The 21,371-nt window shown below is 39.5% G+C and overlaps 1 protein-coding gene across 4 annotated transcripts in view; it reads left to right on the forward strand.

Moving 5' to 3' along the window:
* The window catches only part of CTNNA2 (catenin alpha 2), a 1,152,426-nt gene that overhangs the window by 341,894 nt on the left and 789,161 nt on the right, over positions 1-21,371 (forward strand). For all 4 annotated transcript variants that reach the window (XM_021670969.2, XM_021670970.2, XM_021670971.2 and 1 more), the window contains one exon: positions 17,488-17,654. In XM_021670969.2, coding sequence (XP_021526644.1) covers positions 17,488-17,654 — 167 coding nt within the window. The remainder of the gene's footprint in view (positions 1-17,487; positions 17,655-21,371) is intronic.

The following is a 21,371-nucleotide window of genomic DNA, read 5'->3' on the forward strand; positions in this document are numbered from 1 at the left end:
GATCATTAAAAAAATCTGGAGACAATAGATGCTGGAGAGGATGTGGACAAATAGGAACACTCTTACACTGTTGGTAGGAGTGTAAATTAGTTCAACCATTGTGGAAGACAGTGTGGTGATTCCTCAAGGACCTAGAAGCAGAAATTCTACCAGCAATCCCATCTCTGGGTATATACCCAAAGGATTATAAATTGTTCTATTATAAAGACACATGCACACATATGTTCATTGCAGCACAGTTTACAATAGCAAAGACCTGGAACCAACCCAAATGCCCATTAGTGATAGACTGGACAAGGAAAATGTGGCACATATACACCATGGAATACTATGCAGTCATAACAAACGATGAGTTCATGTCCTTTGTAGGGACAAGGATAAATATGGAAACCATCATTCTCAGCAAACTGACACAAGAACAGGAAGTCAAAACATCTCATGTTCTCACTCATAGGTGAGTGTTGAACAATGAGAACACATGGACACAGGGAGGGGAGCATCACACACTGAGGTCTGTTTTGGGGGTCTAGGGGAGGGGCAGTGGGAATGGAGAGGTTGGGGAGGGATAACATGGGGAGAAATACCTAATGTAGGTGATGAGGGGACGGAGGCAGCAAATCACATTGCTACGTATGTACCGATGCAACAATTCTGCATGATCTGCACATGCACCCCAGAATCTAAAGTACAATAATAATTAAAAAAAAGCAATGTTAAGTAACTCACATAGGATCAAACAAAAACAATATCAGAACTGGGACCTAAACTCAAGAAGTCTGAGCCCTGTTTTTTTAATTGCTACAGTCTTGGAGACAAAACACAATTATTTGAAGAGCTTGTCCTACTAATAATTCTTGTTTACTTAATATTTTGCTAGAGGAATATTAAATACTATTAGCATTATTAATTTTGTTCTTAGTTTTCCTAAGGAATGGTAAATAAGCCTAAGAGTCAGAGGAGTCCCAAGTTCTAACTTAAAAGTACTAGTAAATAATATCTAATTTTTAAGAAGGTGGGAATTTAAACTGATGAATGAAAATCTGTCATGGGATGAAGTATTCGTCCTTTTTTTGTGCTTCTTTTGGTCTATTATTAGTGGGCATATATGCAAAATAGATGCAAAGCAGACTAATCTTTATAGATGATAAATAATTTCTCATTCTACTGTAAGATGTGCTTTCTTTAGGAAAGCAATATGGGATCTTTATATGTGCAATCAACGATACTTTAAATATATCTTCAATCTTAATGAAGAAACGTTAACTGGGACATAACAATGGAATTCATTACCCTCTACGGCACAAAGGAAAAGCCAGAAGTTTGTGTTTGCTCGTGTACCATTGGCTACCTTCAGGCTAAGGAAGGCTGTAAAGTTGTCTCTAGTTATAGAGTAAAAAGGATTTGGGACTGAGTACAACATGATATCCATAATATCATTAGTTGAACATTTATAAATCAGTGTAAGCACAAACACTTATGGGTCTGAATTCAATGTGAGACAAAATGGTCTTCTTCTTTTTTATCTCATACTTTATATATCCCTTCATATTTCTATTTGTTTCAATAATATCTCAGTTCTTTAAAATTATGGTTCATGAAAACATTATTTTAATATCAGGATTTTATTTATATTAGTTTTCAAAAATAAAGCCACAAAATAATTATAAACATATACATTTGCCATTGATGTTTTAACTATGTTTTGGTATATTTTTATTATTTTTGTTGGCATGTAACCATGTGTGTTATTTTAGAAATGGTTAAAAGCTCAAATTCTGTAGCCAGTCTTTTGAGATGAAAATCCTCATTCCATTACCTAGCGTTTTTTAGCCTCTGGAAAAAGTAGCTTTCTGTGCCTCACTCTCTTCGTGTACAAAATGGGAACAGTACCTCGTAGAGTTATCATGAGGATTATAAGGCTTAGAAGAGTATCTGGAACAAGATAAGCACCATGTTAGGGTAAGCTATTATTATTGCTGTTAATAGCATCATCTTCGAAGTCATCATTGTTATCATTATCATCATCATCATCATCATCGTCACCACTCCCTGTGTTGTAAGCTTTTCTATCAGTAAGCCTGGGATTTCTCTTTGCATCAAGATTACTAAGATCACAGACTTTTAATTCCAACAGCCTTAGGTTTAAATCTCAGGGCTGAAGCTCACTGTCTCATATGACCTTAAACAAATTAATGAACAATTTTAAGTTTAGCCATAATTTTGTTTTTTTTTAAATCTTTGAAATGGAGCTAGTGTCATCAACCGTATTGTGAGATTATAAAGTACTTAGTATATTGCCTATTATTTACTAAGTACATTATAAAAGACAGCTGTTACTGTATTTTGCATCATAGAATTCAGAAGTGTCATTGAAATTGTTAGTCATTTATCCTTAGTGTCTGAAGTACAGGGAGATGTGCCAAAAGTAACTGGAAGAGAAGAGGTAACATTGTTTAATCTCAGGGAGATCCACAGAGTAGGGCGAAATAGATTTTTGCAGTGCTGCCATTTTTAGATATAATCACTAACCACATCTGTTGATTATTGAAATTATTAGGTATGAGAAATCTCAAATGTAATTTAAATGTGTAGTAAGAGGCAAAAGAAGCCTTAAGGCTAAATTCTATGAATGGGTTCATTCACTGGTTTTGCCAGCTGTTGGTGCCAAAGCCTTAACTAGAGTATTTAAGAAGTGTGCATTTTGGTGGAGAGTTGATGTGATACATGTATGCTCATGCATTTTGACCTGAAAGGATTCTTTAACTTGGAATTGTGTGTAGATAACAAATAGATCTATTAAAAATTACTTAAATCACACTCCTTCTCAGGAATTAGAGTTGGCTACTCATTGTTTCTGTCCTGTATCCAGTAATGGATGCATGGTGGATTCCTACCTGGCCTTCTTTTCTACTTTAATATAACAACCTTGGATTAGTGTGACAGAGTGGTGGCCTCCATGAAGGCATGAACTGGATCAGCCTGGGCTGCCGTTGTCCCCGTCCAGTATGTCACAATGCCTACTTCTTGCTACCTGGCCCTACATACTGGCTGGAAGTGGCTTAGAATTCTGCTTGTTAAACCTCTGTTTTGCTTAGTAATGCTTAAGCTTTCTGTCTCTAAATTAGAAGCCCTCTGCATCTACAGCTTCTTTGGCATCTGCGTTTTCTTACCCAACCATATCTTTAAACTCCTTTTGGTGAATAAAGCCACTTGCTGTTCAGAGTAGGAGTGGAAAACAGACTTCCCCTTCATTGTTCAAAACCAGTTCTCTTACTTACCAAAATGAAACACCTTCCAACAATGCCTCAATGCAATTGCTAAATTACTCCAACTCCAACTCCATAATGTGTAAATGAGAAAGGATTAAGTGACTATGAGTGTTTGCTTAAAAAAATCCGTGTGAGCTTATTAATCCTCATTGTAGTGTCATACAGAGTAGAATGCGAACATCAGCAGACTAGGTTATTCTCTCTATCTGCAGACCTATGTGGGAAGTTAAATTATACTCCCAATGTGAGTTTTCAAATTTGTAGTGAGAAATATGTTTGCCTAGGGACCTTGTACCTATGTTCACTGGAAGGTACAAACAGTGCAGTTTTCAAGTCATTTATAAGGATTTTCTTACTTTTCCTTTAAAGGAAATTAACACTAAGAAGCACAGAATGGTGCTCCCTTTTCTTGGAAGCAGCCTGCAAGAGGCCGACTGCCAAGATAATCTCAGAATGAGCCCAGATTTAATTGTTAATACACCAAAGAATATCTAAAAATCTGAAAATGCAGGAAAAATTGATTCCGCTTATTTTCAGTTTAACAATAGGATCCCTGCTTTATATATACACACACACACACGTATATATATATATATATATATATACACATATATATACACACACATATGTATATGTGTGTGTGTGTGTTTATTTGAGACAGAGTTTCACTGTGTCACCCAGGCTGGAGTGGTGTAGTGGCACGATCTCAGCTCACTGCAACCTCCGCCTCCTCGGTTCAAGTGATTCTCCTGCCTCAGCCTCCTGAGTAGATGGGATTATAGGTGTGTGCCACCACACTCGGCTAATTGTTTTGTATTTTTGGTAGAGACAGGGTTTCACCATGTTGGTCAGACTGGTCTCGAACTCCTGACCTTGTGATCCACCCACCTCAGCCTCCCAAACTGCTGGGATCACAGGTGTGAGCCACTGTTCCTGGGCCCCTGGTTTATATTTTGATGTACTTCATAAGAATAGTGTCTGGAGGCTGAAGAAAAACATATGGAACATATTATCTGAAACTTTAACTAGCTTTGAAATAAATAATTTTGTCAATATTTCCTGACATTTTGGATACTTTACATTATTTTGACTCAGTGAGTGGGTCACATTTCCAGTAGCAGGAGACAGAAAGTTAAAATTCACTGACTTCCTGTAATCTTCATTCTTTTGTTTATGGCTGTACATCTCCCTCCAACTTCATGCAACTGGTGTGTGATGAGTTGGGGCCTCTTGGCCTCAGAAATCTTGTTAGAAATAAAATGGGGCCCAACAGAGAGGGACCTTTGACCCCTAAAACCCATCTTTTATTTAGGTCTTAATGTTAGGAGGTTAGAGAAGACTTGAACTATTGACTCAGGCTTGCTCAATATGAGGCCAAAGGACTGTTTCCTGATCAGCAGTGTATTTTCCTGGAACATTTTCAACTGTATATTTTGTCTTTTAGAAATTTAGCCAGGAGTGTGGGTTGGGAGTAGACCATGTGTGACTGATCTCTGCCTTCTCTCAAAGTCATGATTAAAAGCTGCCATTGGAGGGATAAAGAAAGAAAACAAACTACGCACACACACACACACACACACACACGTATATATTTGTGTATATATGTGTATACATTGTGTGTATATATTTGTATTTGTGTATGTCCACTTAGTGGACATTTCTCTACAGTTATTCTGCAGGTTATTCTTGTTAGTGAGTGTTTCAGAACCATCAAGTTAGAAGTAAGTAGTGGGCAGAAATTGTGACTTCATTGTGAACATCTAGAACCTAGAAAGTTTCTACGACATAGCAAGTGTTTAATAAATCCTCACTGAATAAATAAAAGGATGAAAAAAATGACATGTACTTTTTTATATACTTCGTACACAAGCACACACTTATAGATATGGTGACATCATCAATTCTGCAAACTAAGGGAGTAAGGACAAGATGTCACCTGCTGTCCAAATCTCCCAAATTTCCCTCACCTTTAAGGCTGCGTGTCAGGATGTTGGAACATTTTTTCCCTTTCAAGGTTGATGTTTGTTTTAACTTTATTTTACTTATTTTAAAAATGTACTTTTGATTTGGAAGGAGAGAAGCCCATCTGAGATTCATCATGATCCTAGTGACAAGCTATTGATCACAAGAGTGAAGAAAGCTTTGATTAGCACATTTTGGCAGTTTGTCTTTTTGGATTTAGGGTTTTGAGTTACCTTAAATCAATTTTGTTCATTACCCATTCTCAGATCTTCTTGCTGCACAAATATATTTTTTCGTTAGCTGTGTTTTATTATAGTTTACACACTATAATAAAACATTTAAATGATGTTCATTTAAATGTTATGTCCTCTTTAAACCCTCTTAATGTAGGAACCAGAATGGTGGTGACATGGGCACCTGCCACAGTTTAGTAAAGAGGTCTGGTGGCTATAATCATATTTAAGAAACTGCCATTTCTCTATGAAGAATGGAAAATCAGTGGTAGGTCAGAAATGAAAGGTTATGCCATTTAAATCCTAAAATCGATCATTCTCGTTTATTCACCCACAAACCAGTGAAGAAAATCAGTTTTCCCCATGTTGCATTTTAAAATATAACTTAATTGAGCTTTATAGCATCATTTACCATGTTCATGATACCAATTACTTGGAACATTTTTTTTTCTAGTTTTGAAATATGTGGTAGAATTTTCTATCTTTAATCAACTTTTCTCATTATGAGAATTGTTCCTGTGCTTTGTTTAGCCAAAGACTACTTTAGAAAAAGCTAGGTTGACTTGTTATTTTACTGTGTAGCAATTTCAAGCCTAGTTTATTTAGCTGTAGTCTATAAGATGCAAATTATAAAATGTGCCTTTTATACTTCTCATTTGCTTTTCTCTGCATTTATATTTTAGTTAATATGAAATCAGTGATGCAAGTATTGTTCAAGTATTATTCAGTTTTACTAATGAAAATTTGGAGATGCCATAATAACTTACAAATACATACACATATGCAGAGTATCAAGACATCCGAACTGATATACAAAGGCTTCAGTTATGTGGACTAACTTGGGGACAGTCAGTTGTAAATTTGTGAAACTATATGAGAAACAGAATGTTTCCCCCAAAGTGTGTGGAACTGCAGCAAATACAAAGCTCAGAGTTGAGAGACCCAGCTTCTGGTCTGGACTCTGCCTTTAGATGACTATTTGAGCTTGAGAAAGCCATTAAAGGTTTTTAATAGTTACTTTTTGAAATTCAGGCATTGAGTTCCACCAATGAGCTCACAGTTAATGTCTTCCAAATATATGTAGTAATTTAGATTCTGAAATAGCTCAGAGTGACTTGTGACTATCTTAATTGTCTTTATAACAAGCTAGAAACCAGATCTATTCCTTCCAAAGTAGATTAGAAATATATTTTTATACTTACGCTGTTAACTGGCTCAAAAAGTAGTGGAAGAACAAACAAATTATCTTAACTTGAATGATTAGGTAGTAGATTTTTAATATTTGGAAAACTGGAGAGAGTTGTTTAGTTTTTAATGTCAGTTGTTCTTTTACATAATGCAACTTCAGCATTAGTTCTCAGGCAATGGCTAAAGAGCATTCATCTTGACATTTCCCTTCTTAAAAGACATTTAAACAGAGCTCTCAAGATCTACCCAATAGAAGATAAGATTATATTTTTATGTGTGGTTCAGAAGAGCATATCAAAGACCAGATAGAAGAAAAAAAAATGTTAACAATTAAAGCTATCACAAATTGGAGTGGTTTCCTAGAAAGACAGAGGGCTATTTGTCCTAGAGGTCATACCTGGATTTTGCATCTGTTAAGTTTTATCTGCAAGATGCCCTCCAAGGTATTGTTAAATTCTGGAATTTGGACATTAAGTCCATCCTCTGTACTCTGCATTTCCTTGTAAAGTATCTTAAAGAGCATGAGGAAATCAAGATGTCCTCTACATATGCATGTCAAGATGTTGAACCTGAATGCTGCTGTCTCTTTGATTCAGAATTAGATGCTAGCATGTTTGATGCCTGTGTTGTCTCTGCTTGTCCAGTCTAGATGGAAGTTGTGGCATTGATTCTTGTTTTCCTTATAACACTGGAAGGTTTTTGAAGTCACACCTCAAGTACCAAGTACTGTAGCAGGCTACTGACATTTCAGTACGTTTTGATTTGTGTCATGGTTGTGGGAGAATGCAGGTACTGATCAATAGAAACATTTATTGACTTAAGAATATAAATAAGTCAGCAGCATGCTTTTTATAGAGAGACTTGACTTACATATTGAAATTTGGGGTTTATACAAAATGAATTTACTGGCTGCTTATATACTTTAGAAGATAACTTATAATAGGTTTTCTTTAGTATATATTTGCTATAGTGTCCTTATTTCAGAAATACATGAATTGCAAAATGAAATTTACATTTCATCAATTTATTTTCTCTTTATGTATAAAAATATTGAACAAAATAGAGTTCACTATTGATCCTCTATATTCCATTTTTCTCTTAAGCTTAAATTATCACTCTTTAACATTTCCTAATTTATGGTCTTCTATTGCATTCAAGCCCAAAACAATAATGACCTTTTGATGGAATGTGGCTGTTGCTACATTTAACAGGTCCTTGCAAAGGTCTCATTTGTGAAGCATGCCATATTGCAGCTTCATAATCTTTCTGGCAACAACAGTGTAAAATTACCCAACACCTTCTCCTCCCAATCCAGGAAAAGGCTACAGCTGAAATAATTAGAATCCATACGCTTAATGATCTGTGCCTTCTGCAAGGTGGTGCATTACTGTCTCTAACGATGTTTAATAGCTCATAACATTCAATACACTTAATCATTAGTTACTGACATTTCTAGTACTTTTGCATATCAAACATACCTTGATAGGGCAAAAATTCCATTGGAAAAGACTCAATTATCTACCTTGGGAAAGCACACTGACCAAATGAGGACATGCATTTGTCTTTTGAGCTGCTCTTGCCACTGAATTAGGGCTGCAACAGAGATATGTGGCTACAGTGGGATTTTGTTGGGTGAGGAAGGTTTGATTTGCTGGTGTCACATTGGGCTTTGTTGGTCTCACAGCAACAATGGGACTGAGACCAGAGTCCCTGACTGGGACGTCAGGAGACAGGGATGCTGGCCCCCACCAACCACGTGACCTGTGCACTTGGGCTTCTGTGTCTTTATGCGTAAGATGAGAAGGAGGTGCTGAAATGATGACTGAGGAGGTACCTTCTCATTTTACAATATTTACATAATTTTGTCATGGCTTGCATGACAGGGTTTTTACAAATAAGCAGATAAGGCTTTCTTCTGAATACTGCTTGTTTAGGCCAAATATTATTATTATTACTACTATTATTTTTTATAACAGGACCTGAATAGTACCAAACACTGCTGTAACTGCTTAGTGCTTGAAGTGTCCACAGGAGGTAGCTTATTTTAATGCAGATTCTGCTTGAGAAAAGACAGGACTTCAGCATCCCTGAGCCTTAGAGAAAAATTCTGATTGTTGATTGTTGACCTTTTCCCCAATCATAAATTTGAGTCATAGCCACCCTGGGGTGAAATGCATGCATAGCCCTCTCACATCCTTGATAGGATCCAGAAAAGTGTTAAGACTTTTTCCTTCTTGCTAGCAAAGGCCTACGTGGGCAAAACAGAGGAGAAGCAGAGGAGTTGCTCCTTTCACTGGCACTTTGCTGTAGCAAATGTTGTGGTTTCCTTGCTGCTTCCTGAACTTACAAATCCAACGAAACAAGTTCAGAAATGAAAAGGAAGAAAAGATTTCAATCGTATTATTGTAGAGTTTATAGTATCTGGGATTTCATTTGCCTTTTCTTTCTGCTTCAATATCAGTTCAGTATGGTTCAAAATGTAAAGTGTCAGGCAGGCCTTCCCTTCCTCCTCCATACAGCACTCCTTGAGGGAATAGACCTTGACAACCGATGTGAGGTATTAGGATTTAAAAGATTAATGTGCTACAATTATGATTCCTACACTGACCAAGCTTACAGGCCAAGGAAGGTGTTGAAAACTCAAATGCATACATGCACAGGCAGTCATGAATCATCCCTAACATGTGACAGTAAGGAATGGTGGGGCCTGGGAGTAACTGGAGAAATGTCTTTGTTTTACGTCCTTGCTCCTTCCCTTCCTCCCTTTTACCCTCGGTTCCTCCATCCTTCCCTCATTCCCTTTCATCCTTCATCCCTCCCTCCCTCCTTCCATCTGTTTATCTCTCCCTCTGTTCTCCATTTCTCCTTCCCTCTCTTTCCCTTTCCTCCCTCCCTCCCTTCCTCCCTCCCTCCCATCCTTCCTTCCTTCATTCCTGCCAATACTCTGCAAACTGAATAAAATAATTTACTAGTCTTCAACTCCTAATCCAGGCACAGACAGCCATATGTAAACAAATAATTTTCATACAGTAAACAGGATGTTAAAATAAAGATATTTCTAAAACACTTTATTTAGATATTTATCTAAAATAAAGATATTTGAGAGGATAGACTGCAGAGCCAGACAGATTTTGAATGCCTACTTCACCACTCACCATCTGTTTGACCTTGGGCAAATAATCTTCCTTTTCTGTGTTCAGTTTCCTCAGATAAAAAGGGTGACAATGAGAGCACTTCCTTCACCAGTTTTTTCTTCAGCAGAAAAACAGTTGATACAGGTTAAGCCCTTTGAACAGAACTTGGCACATTGTGAGCTCTTAAAAATAGGGCTGTTCTTATTACAGATGAGAGAGTTATATGCTAAAATATTAAGTCCAAATAGATACAGCCTAATAAAATCTTAAAGTGGAAGGAATCTTGGATCACCCTGTAGAACTACCCCCTTGCTGCTGGAACCATCAATGTCCCCAGAAGAGGACATTCCTATGTGTGCAAATGTCATTAGTGCAGAGGTCTTCAACCAGATCAATACCTGCTTACCTCATCTTTTCAACACATTGTCCAACTCTGCATGATTCTTATCAGAGAACCACTCATTTATTTCTTCCAAGAAAAGGAGCCAAGGGGCATAGTGGAATGCATCAGGATCTTCTGTGGTGACCTTGTAATTTCTGTGGTGTTGTCCACCCTGGCCATTCATTTACCGTTTAAGTTGTTTTTGTCTCAGATGAAGATAAATATTTTCCCACCTTGCTTTGAAATTTAGCTAACCAGACCCGTAAGTGGTTTTCAAGTATTGCATTGCCTTCCAGACTCTACAAAATAATCAAAATGATAAAATGTTCTGAAGTTGGCCATTGTCAACTGAATTCCCATTTTGAAATTCTGTTATGTATTTTCCTTCACAGTACGTGTATGAGCTCAATCGGGATGCACAGTTTGAGTTGCAGAACTGGCTAAGGTTTTGGGAACCCGTGGTCAGTTTCCCTCACTAATGTTGCTTTCTTCTCTAAAAACGCATTTTAGCAGCCAGGCGCGGTGGCTCACGCCTGTAATCCCAGCACTTTGGGAGGCTGAGGCGGGCGGATCACGAGGTCAAGAAATAGAGACCAATCTGGCCAACACGGTGAAACCCCGTCTGTACTAAAAATACAAAAAAATTAGCCGGGCATGGTAGCAGGCGCCTGTGGTCCCAGCTACTCGGGAGGCTGAGGGGGAAGAATTGCTTGAACCCAGAAGGCAGAGGTTGCAGTGAGCTGAGATTGCGCCACTGCACTCCAGCCTGGTGACAGAGCAAGACTCCGTCTCAAAAAACAAAACAAAAAAAAAAACAAAAATAAATACATTTTAGTTTCTGCATTGCTCTACAGGATCCATTTTTTCAGAATCCTTTAAAGGAAAATACATGTAAAAGAATTTGTTAGGTGTAGGTTAGCACAAAAAGGGAACAAACAGTGGTTAAGAGGATTGGAATTTTTTGCTCTTTTTCCGTCTTTTACTTTTCTTTTTTCTTTTCTTTTTTTTGAGACGGAGTTTCATTCTGTCGCCAGGCTGTAGTGCAGTGGCGTGATATCTGCTCACTGCAACCTACACCTCCCAGGCTCGAGCAATTCTCCTGCCTCAGCCTCCCAAGTAGCTGGGATTTCAGGTTCCCACCACTACGCCTGGCTAATTTTTGTATTTTTAGTAGAGACAGGGTTTCACCATGTTGGCCAGGCTGGGCGTCAAACTCCTGACCTCAAATGATCTGCCCACCTCAGCCTCCCAAAGTGCTGAGATTACAGGTGTGAGCCACCACACTCGGCCTTCCCTCATTTTTTCTAAGAATTCTGTAATACAGGGAGAAATATAAAAGACATGAACTATCAGTATATGTTGGATAATTTATGTAATTAGACAAAGGAGAATTATGCATTTAGACAAAAGATAATATGCAGCTGTAGCTATTACATGTGAAAACTACTGTTTAAAAATATAGGCATATAGAACTTTCTAAATGCTAGCTCATCAGATGGTCCCTGGTGATTGTCCTTGGTTATTATGATGTAAATGCTCTTTTGGCTTTTTTAATTGTATTTTTTTTTTTTTTTTGGTTTTCTTAAGGAGCACATATTTATTTTATAACAAAAATTTTGACAATGCAAATTACTATGCAAGGTGTAAGAAATACATTGAAATTCCTTTCCATACGTGGCTCTTCATGTCTTAATCTTCTCTTATTCTGGCTGTTTCACTACATTTGCTCTGTAGTTTGCCTCTTTCTTCATTTTCATTCTCACACTAGTTCTCGTTACCATCATTTAATTCTAGGAGATAAGTCCAGTTCTTGCCATTGCTGAAGGAGTGAAAGGAAGAGTTTGTTTTTGTTTTGTTTTGTTGTTTGTTGTTTTTTGAGATGGAGTTTCACTCTTGTTGCCCAGGCTGGAGTGCAATGGTGATATCTCGGCTTGCTGCAACCTCCGCCTCCTGGGTTCAAGTGATTCTCCTGCCTCAGCCTCCCGAGTAGCTGGGACTACAGGCACCCGCCACCACACCTGGCTAATTTTTTGTATTTTTAATAGAGACACAGTTTCATCACGTTGGCTAGGCTAGTCTCGAACTTCTGACCTCAGATGATCCACCTGCCTCAGCCTCCCAAAGTGCTGGGATTACGGGTGTGAGCCACTGCACCTTGTTTTGTTTTTGAGATAGGTCTCACTCTGTCACACAAGCTGGAGTGCAGTGGTGCAATGACAGCTCACTGCAGCCTCAAACTCCTGTGCTTAAGCCATCCTTCTGCCTCAGCCTCTAGAGTAGCATGGACTGCCCTGGCAATTTGATGTTTACAATTTTTTATAGAGATAGGGTCTCACTATGTTGACCAGGTTGGAAGAAAAAACGAGTTAAATCCTCTTCATCCTCTGAGACCATCAACGGTTCTGAGGTTTTCATTTTCTTCACCCAACACTCTGAATCTGTATTTTTACCACACCTTTTTCCTTGCTTCTCACAGTTTTTCAGTAGTTCAGTTGTCAGGAATTTAAAGAGTGCTGACGTTGCATGCAGGCCCATCCTTCGAGGAATGAGGCACAGGATATCTGTGCCATTTTGGTTCATGTCCTGCTTCCTACCTGACTTTTCTATTCCTAAGGCTTTGTCTTCCACATTGCCATCTCTTCCTTCCTTCCTTCCTTCCTTTCCTTCCTTTCTTTCCTTCTTTCTTTTTGTGTAAAGTAGAGTTTTGCTCTTGTTGCCCAGGCTGGAGTGCAATGGTGTGATCTCGGCTCACTGCAACCTCTGCCTCCCGGGTTCAAGCTATTCTTCTGCCTTAGTCTCCTGAGTAGCTGGGATTAAAGGCATGTGCCACCACATCTGGCTAATTTTGTATTTTCTGTAGAGATGGGGTTTCTCCATGTTGGTCAGTCTGGTCTCAAATTCTTGACCTCTGGTGATCCGCCCATGTTGGCCTCCCAAAGTGCTGAGATTACAGGCGTGAGGCATCGTGCCTGGCCCATGCCATCCTTTTCCCGTATTTATTATTACTGGCCTGCACCATTGCACATTTGAGTTGATCTTACCTCAAGCTGATGCACAATTATGTATTCATCCCCATGCCTTAGGGGTAGCCTAAGAACCAGAATAAGCACTGATTTAAAAGCCAAGCACCTTTTTTTGTATATATTCTATCTTCAAACAGTAAGTACTTTTATTGAGCATATGTTTTCTTGCTTCTAAGGAAGAAACTCAAGAAGTGAAACCAACCAAAATATATGCTTTTAAACCTGTAGCCAGGAGTTCACCAATTCTTCTTATCGCGTTTTTGGAGGATCGAGGTGGTAGTGATAGTAGTGATATTAATGAATAATGATCACCCTTTATGGGTAAGGTCCTATGCTGGGTGCTTTGAATGCATCATCTCTAACTTTAACTCTCATGGCCGTTTGTGAGCTGGCTATCATTATTTTCGCTGTCATTTTACAGTTGGCAGGACCGAAACACAAAGGTTGAATAAGCACTAGCTGACACATTCGGCAATAGTTGGGGTCAAGTCGGGATCTGAACCCAGGTCAGCGTGATTTTGTTTATCCTTTTTCATCCATGAGTTACATTAAGAACAATACTTACATAATAAGCCTTTATATAGCAGCACTACATACATGGGCTTGGCCACTTATTCGGTAATGTTAATTTTTCTTCTTTTCAGCAGGTAGTAGTGGCTTGAGGACATCAAAGGCTTTACCGTAGAAATGCTTCTCTGGGTTAGGTCTATCATCAAGAACATGAGACTGAACAAGAACGTATATAAAAGAAGCAGGCAGATCTCTTCACCCCCTCTTCACCGCTCCATTTCCCTCTTACACATGCATGCTGTTTCTTAAGTAAATATGTCAATCTTATAGAAAAAGCACTTTTCTGCACATTCTTGGGAAAGTAGCTAATTTTATCCTGATAAACTTATCAGCTTGATTCAGTAATGCTAAAGCTGCAGGGATGTAAGACATATTAAAATTATAGCTGATTTGAGGTTGCCTTTCCTTTGGAAACCTTAATGCAAAATCATTTGTATCTGCTTAAAATTAGCTTTTAGTTTTAATTTACATGAAATGAAATCATCTTCTATTTATCTTAGAATAATCTCAGCATCTAGTATGAATTTTCCATCCCAGAAGGCAGATGACATTTTCTAACGTGGGTCTCTCTCTCTCACTTTCTCTCTCTCTGACTGTCTTCTCTGTCTCCCTCTCATGGACATCTGCCGAGCCACTCCTGGAGTGCCAGCTGTGGGCCCCAGGTTGATTAGCTCCACCTAAGAGCTCTGACTGACAGATGTCACCCATCAGCTTTGAAGCAGTATTGCTGACCAGATGGCTGGCATCTGCATGAAGTGCCACTACCCTTCTGCCAGATGCCTCATGGTAACCCTAAGATAGATGGAAGGAGTCATTTTGGGCCCTCCAGAGCCCCTCGTTCTGGCATGCCCTGTCTTCTGGAATGATGTTGGTTCATTCTGAATGTTCAATCTCAACTTGAAAATACATTGGATTAGACATGGTTCCTCAAGTAATGTGCAAGCTCCACCTGCAGGGCAGGAGTGTGACTGGCCTCTCCTCCTGGGGCCCTCTGTTCTACGGATAGCCCTACCTGAGTGACCCACTCTTAGCCTTGCTAGGGCTCACGCCAATTTAACCTCCAGGAACTGAGATCAACCATGTAGCTACCTGGGTTCATGTACACAATACATCTCACTTTCCCTTGAATAAGTGGGTCTGTTTCAACAGTAGCTGACTAGTTTGTTAATATCTTACACAAATTTGTCTAGCTCTACTTGTGGTGCCTTTCTCAATAGTTCGTTGGATTTACCTTAGTGTATAATGTTCTTTCTAGTTGCACTGTATAAAGTGGGGAAAAGGTGGCTTTCTTCCTCCCACCACAAGGTGGCTTTCTTCCTCCCACCACACAGATACTTGCCAATGACTCTTTTTATTTGGGAGGAATAGGGGCAAGAGGAGGAGATTTATGTAACTCTGTGACAAGGGTGGGACACTCGGATTTTTAAAATTCATCATTGTGACACTAGAGTAATGCATTTTTAAGTTTCTCCCATGCTGTTGTTACATATCAAGCTATTTGTGCCTAGACAAAAAAGGCTAAATTGGTTAACAATATAAAATGCTTATTGTAGATGGTAGCCTCTTTTAAAAAATCCAACAGTGCAATATATTTCCCTACATGCACACATTCCCAAGTATAAAAAGTATCACTGTGAAGGTTTAAATAACTATCACACTAGCTGAGAGAATGACTTTATAGTCTGATCGGCCTATAAAATGGTGAGAGGTGTTTTTTTATTTTTTCTTATAACTTAGGATTAATTACAAGATGCACAGACTTTCCATGCTATCATTAGCTTTATTTAAATGAGCTAGATTTTGCCTAGTAGGTGGGTAGTAATCATTACTATAAAAATTGAATAAATTGTTTGATCTTGAGTTTATAAATCCGTCATATTAACTGTACCTTTCAAGTTTATTGAAGCTTTTACACCTCTGTGTATACTCTGCTATATGAAGCTCCATTTATGCTTTCTCACAGTTTTCACTCCCCCAAGTGGATATCCACCCACTGATTTGGCATCAGTCTCAATCCTTGTTAATTATCTCTGTTTCCCACTCCTGGGGTCCCTTGGTACAAATATATACCTGACTCTGGTATTGCTCTGGTATTGTGTCAGCCCTCATCATCAGCTTGAACCTTTTGTCTAGTCTTCACATCTAATCAGCCCTTAGATAGGTTGGTTGTGTCACACAGATGCATTTTATACTCCCTCTTCCATTTCCTTGGTCCAGACTCTTACCACGGCTCTCTCAGATTAAAACTGCATTCACCCTATTAACTGATTTATCTGTCCTGGTCTTTTCCCCTCAAGTTTATTTTATGTAATATGACTAAAACAATCTTCCAAAAATAAAAATCTATTAATGTCACTTCCCACCCTGCTGTGGATACAATCCAAACCTCTTACATGGTGTTCCAGGCATTACCGCCTCTCTCCAGCCCCCTTCGTCATGGGGCCTTCCAGAGAACTGCAGTCTCTATACTTAGCATGGGGCTCCAGATTCAGAACCACAAAGTGTGCATGCTGCCTGAGATGCACTCCCCACCTTTGCTTCCCTGGTGAACACCTCTTGCTTTTTTGCATCCCATTAAAGTGGTCAACTTCCCCCCAGTCTCACATCTAACACTAAACGAGCAAATACCTCTCCCCTCTCCATTGCCTACATTCTTTTTACTATTATTATTATTATTATTATTATTATTATTATTTTGAGACATAGTCTTGCTCTGTCACTCAGGCTGGAGTGCAGTGGTGCAATCTTGGCTCACTGCAATCTCTACCTCCCGGGTTCATGCGATTCTCCTGACTCAGCCTCCCAAGTAGCTGGGACTACAGGTGCACACCACCACGGCCAGCTAAATTTTGTATTTTTGGTAGAGACAGGGTTTCACCATATTGGTCAGGCTGGTCTTGAACTCCTGACCTTGTGATCCACCTGCCTCTGCCTCCCAAAGTGCTGGGATTACAAACGTGAGCCACCGCGCCCGGCCTGCCTACATTCTTGATCTTGTCTCTTATGGCACTTAATTACTGTATTCTAATTATGTGTTGACAACCTGTTTATCCATGAGACTGTGAGCTCCTTGTGCCTGGGTGTTCTTAGTCAACTTTGTAACTCCAGAGCCTAGTACAGAATCTGACACATGTGTGTGTTTAGTAAACATTTGTTTAATTGGTTTAGTTCTCATCTATATGTTCTCTGTATTAGAGAATAGGTTACTAAGAGGATTAGAAGATTAGATCTTGGGTGCCTCTATAATCTGTTCCTGTCTGATTAGCTCAGTTAAGAGTACAGTGTTAATGAGGCCAAGGTCTTAACTTTCAATTCTCTGTGGAGCAATTGACTTTGTACCTCAACTGTCAGTAACTTCAAGGAGTTGCATGGTAAGTTTCCTGGTATCATTGGTTCTAAGGCAAATGAGGAGAGAGGATGATTAAGCTCAAGGCAAATCCATCTCAACTATTAGACAAATGGAATTAAATATATTCCTTATTGACGTAAAAAGCATGAATTCATACTTCAGTGTGAAATGAGCCCCTTGTTTGGTCCACAGTACTTGTCCATATGCACTGAGGTACTTGACTTAAAGGGCTCTTTCATGCATTAGAGGTGGCAGAAATACCACATGGTAATCGGAGTTTCGCAATAAAAACAGTAATTGTCCATTCACAGATCTTTAAGATGGTCAGCCTCTAAGCCTCTTGTCTACCCACCTGCCTCTCCATGTCTGTCTTCCAGGTGAGACGATGCGTATCGCCTCCTCCGAGTTTGCTGATGACCCATGCTCATCGGTAAAGCGCGGCACCATGGTGCGGGCGGCGAGGGCTTTGCTCTCGGCAGTGACACGCTTACTCATCCTTGCGGACATGGCAGATGTCATGAGACTTTTATCCCATCTGAAAATTGTACGTATGTAGAACTTGTCAAAACTTTCTTTATGTGAGTGGCAATGTTGACCATGTGTATTATAGCTCTGACCTCTACTCTAGATGTTTCATTGCTCACCAGATCACTTGGTTACCCACCCATGTAGAGCCCACCCCCAACTTCTTCTAATAATAAAATTATATTCAATAATATATTCAAAAAGTTTTGTAAGACTCACTTGAATTATTCTTTTCTCCTCAAAACTGAGAGCTTAGACTTCGAGTCTCTAACAGTACATTGTTTTAGGCTACAGAAACTGGACGAGGTGGAACTGCCTTTGTCCTGTCTCAAGATCAGAGCAGTCTTGGTCCATGTGATAATTCAGGTTGGGGTCAGCTCTGCTGAGTAGCTGATCACCTGTGCCCACCTTAGTGTGGATTACATGTTGAATATATTTTGCTATCTACTCTAGCCTTGCTCTCCTGTACATATATGGATTTTGAACCATATAATAGCAATAAAAAGGGGCCCTATCCACCCTTCCCATGGCTAAAGTCAATCTTGTTTCACCAGGCCTGGCATCTAACATATCTGGATTTGTTCTCTGAATGGACACATACTTGTCCCACTGACCCATAGAACACCATTATATGTGTCTTGCTCTTCATGGTTTCTTCTAATTCTTTTATTTCCTAACAGAATTGAAGCCCTGCTCTCATCACAAATTTTAATGCAATCGTGATTAAGGCTACTTCCTCAGTCCTTGACAACTGGTCCTTTTTCTATTTTCCTATTCGCTGATTGGTATCTAGTTGCAACAAGGATGGTTCAACCCTTTAACAAAGATGATGTAACTTAGCTGCGTAGGAATATGGCCGCTGCTTAGGGAATCCCTAATCTATACACTCAGTGAAATATGATTTTTGGACAATGGGCACCAACCCTGGACTGATCGCAGAGTGCTTAGATGATGAGATGCAAACCGTGTTTTCCTTTTTGGAGGACCAACCAATCGCTCGCTTGGTTCCCCGGCTGTCCTGGGCATTCCTGGATTATCATGTTTCCTATCAGCCAATCTTCCTGTCTTATTTTCTTTATCAGTGAAAGCAGGTTATGAGGAGGGCCAGGGGAGATAGAAAATGAATAATGAGAGCCTGCTCTCACCTCACCATTGAGCTCAGATTTGTTCAGTAGGAGGGATCATCAAGAAATTACTTAAATCATAATTACTCTGTCAAAAAACCTTGGGCAGGATCTTTTACCCAAGTTGGCTCCAATAAAGTAGCCAGGATTCTCAAATTATATATAAATTCTAGAAAATATGAAAGGCTTCAAATTCCAACATCTGCAGCCTGAGCTCTGAAGCCATAAACATAAAGGAAGTATATCTCTTTATGGCTTCTATATAGGTCCCTGAGGAACAAGGGACACCAAGAAACTGCTTGGAAGTTTGTTTTTTTCCTTAGGAATTTTTCAGGGAATGAGTTCTGAAAAGCCAGGAAAGGCTCTTGAAATTGGATGAGGTGAGCAGTTTGAGGACAGACTACCTATTTCAGAGGATGTTGAAAGGCAGTACAATACTAGAATTAACCGTTTAGATACTGGAGTCAGACTAACTAGGTTTAATCTTGATTTGATATTTACTTGCCAGCTGTGCGGTAACCTAGCAGGTAAATCTCAGATATCTCATCTGTTCAAGTGGGGCTAACGGCAGAGCAGCCCTCGAGGTTGTGGGGAGGTTTGAATGGGGACGATTCCTCTGAAGCACTTATCCCAGAGAACGGCACAAAGTGAGTGTTCTGTCAATGGCAGCTGAGTAGGGAGTGTAAGATGACTGAAAACACTTGTAGGCTGCCATACCGGCTGCCATTCCTCTAGCTCTCTCTGTTATATGCATCTTTTCAGCTACACAAAACTTCCTTCTCAAGCATTTTGGAAAAAAAATGTTTTGTTATTTTTTTCCTTGCAGCCTATTTAGTCTTCGAAGGCAATATTTTTAGATACGCCTTTACAGAGAAGGACAATCTTCCTTCACCCCAGCAAAAAAATAATAGGACTGAACCTAACAAAATTAACCTTACATCTCATATGTCAGTGCTGTGCTGTGGAAGGTCCTGTCAGCAACTGTCAGGGAGTGATGACGGGCTGAATATCCTCGCTGAACTGCCTACACTCCACACTCGAGAAGCGTGATAAATCCAGAGCGATGACACTGTGTGTGGCACCAGTTGCCTCCTGCAGTCCTGCCTCTCAGCCCACCTGTTTTGACCAGTGATGTTGGCTGATCAGATTACAGCAGCCTGCTCCAATGGGGAGTCAATTGCAATCTCTTCTGCACACAGCCCAGTAAGGGAATTAAAAAAAAAAAAAAGATTTAGCACAAAATCATGGAAAGGTCAACCTGGCAATATTAAGCAGGCCTGTCAGACTGTCAGTAGTAAAATTAAAAATGATTGTAGACTAAATAACACATTTGTTCTACTTAGAGTGCAGCGTCTGTAGCAAACAGCTGTGGTGGAATGTTGCTCTCTTGTGGAGTAAGTGAGGAACTACAGTTTCTGGGGCCGTCACTGAAATACTGATTGTGGCTTGTGTCACACTTTGGATTCAGATCAATCAGTGTTTTCTTTCATGAGCTATTGCCCCCACCCCCGAAAAAAAGACAACATGTCAACAATTCATTGGAAATGAACACAGCACATAATTCTGCTCAGTCATATGTCGGTTCTTTTGCGCAGAAGCGTATCTTCTCAGGACTGATGAAGTGACGTATTGTCCGCAAGCTTCTATTTGTTTTTCTGTAACTCAGGATGAAGCACGTATCAAATATCTTTACATGTTTTGATGAAGCAATTTAGAAAATATTTACCCCTTTCTCAAGGACTTTTTTAAATAAACAATGAGTTTCTTTACCATCTGGATGATCAACCAGAGACAGAAAGAGAAGACCAACAGTTGCTTTCTAATAAGAGTAAAGTAGAGACTCTGGTTTTCTAGTTGGGTTCAGATTGAGTAATACCTTATAGTGGGACTACAGCCTCCTACCGTGTTAACTGCTGTGTATCTCTTTTACCTTAAGTGTTACATATCACATTCTACTTTTATCTTATAGGCCATATGTCAAAGTTTTATTTGTGTTCTTCCCAGATGTTAATTTTTCTCATCTCTGAGTAATTTGCATGGAGATTTTCGCAGCAACGTATATTCATGTTTTTTCATCAGCAGTTTGCCAGTTTGATGAAGAATAGTCATTTGAGTAAACATGGCCAAATGTTGTTCAGCCTCTAAAAATGAGTAAAGGATTAGGATACCTGCAGAAGTCATGTGCTTTGGCAGTGCGTAGGTCTTCGCATTCTGCTACTTGACAATTATATTTAGGAGCTAAAATTGAAATGGCTACTGAGGAGTTCTCAGATAACATATAGATATTAGTTGTTTAAGTTATGCCACTTGTTCTGTCATGCAAGTATTGTGGTACTTTTTTTTTTGAGACAGAGTCTTGCTATGTTGCTTAGGCTGGAGTGCAGTGGTGCAGTCTCGGCTCACTACAACCTCCACCTCCCAAGTTCAAGCAATTCTTCTGCCTCAGCCTCCCAAGTAGCTGGGACTACAGGCGCCCGCCACCACGCCTGGCTAATTTTTGTATATTTAGTAGAGACGGATTTCACTATGTTGGCCAGGCTGGTCTTGAACTCCTGACCTCATGATCTGCCCGCTTCAGCCTCCCAAAGTGCTGGGATTACAGGCTTGAGCCA

This window comes from Aotus nancymaae, unplaced genomic scaffold (assembly GCF_030222135.1).
Source record: "Aotus nancymaae isolate 86718 unplaced genomic scaffold, 86718_ANA_hifiasm-v0.15.2.pri h1tg000017l, whole genome shotgun sequence".
Taxonomy (NCBI): domain Eukaryota; kingdom Metazoa; phylum Chordata; class Mammalia; order Primates; family Aotidae; genus Aotus; species Aotus nancymaae.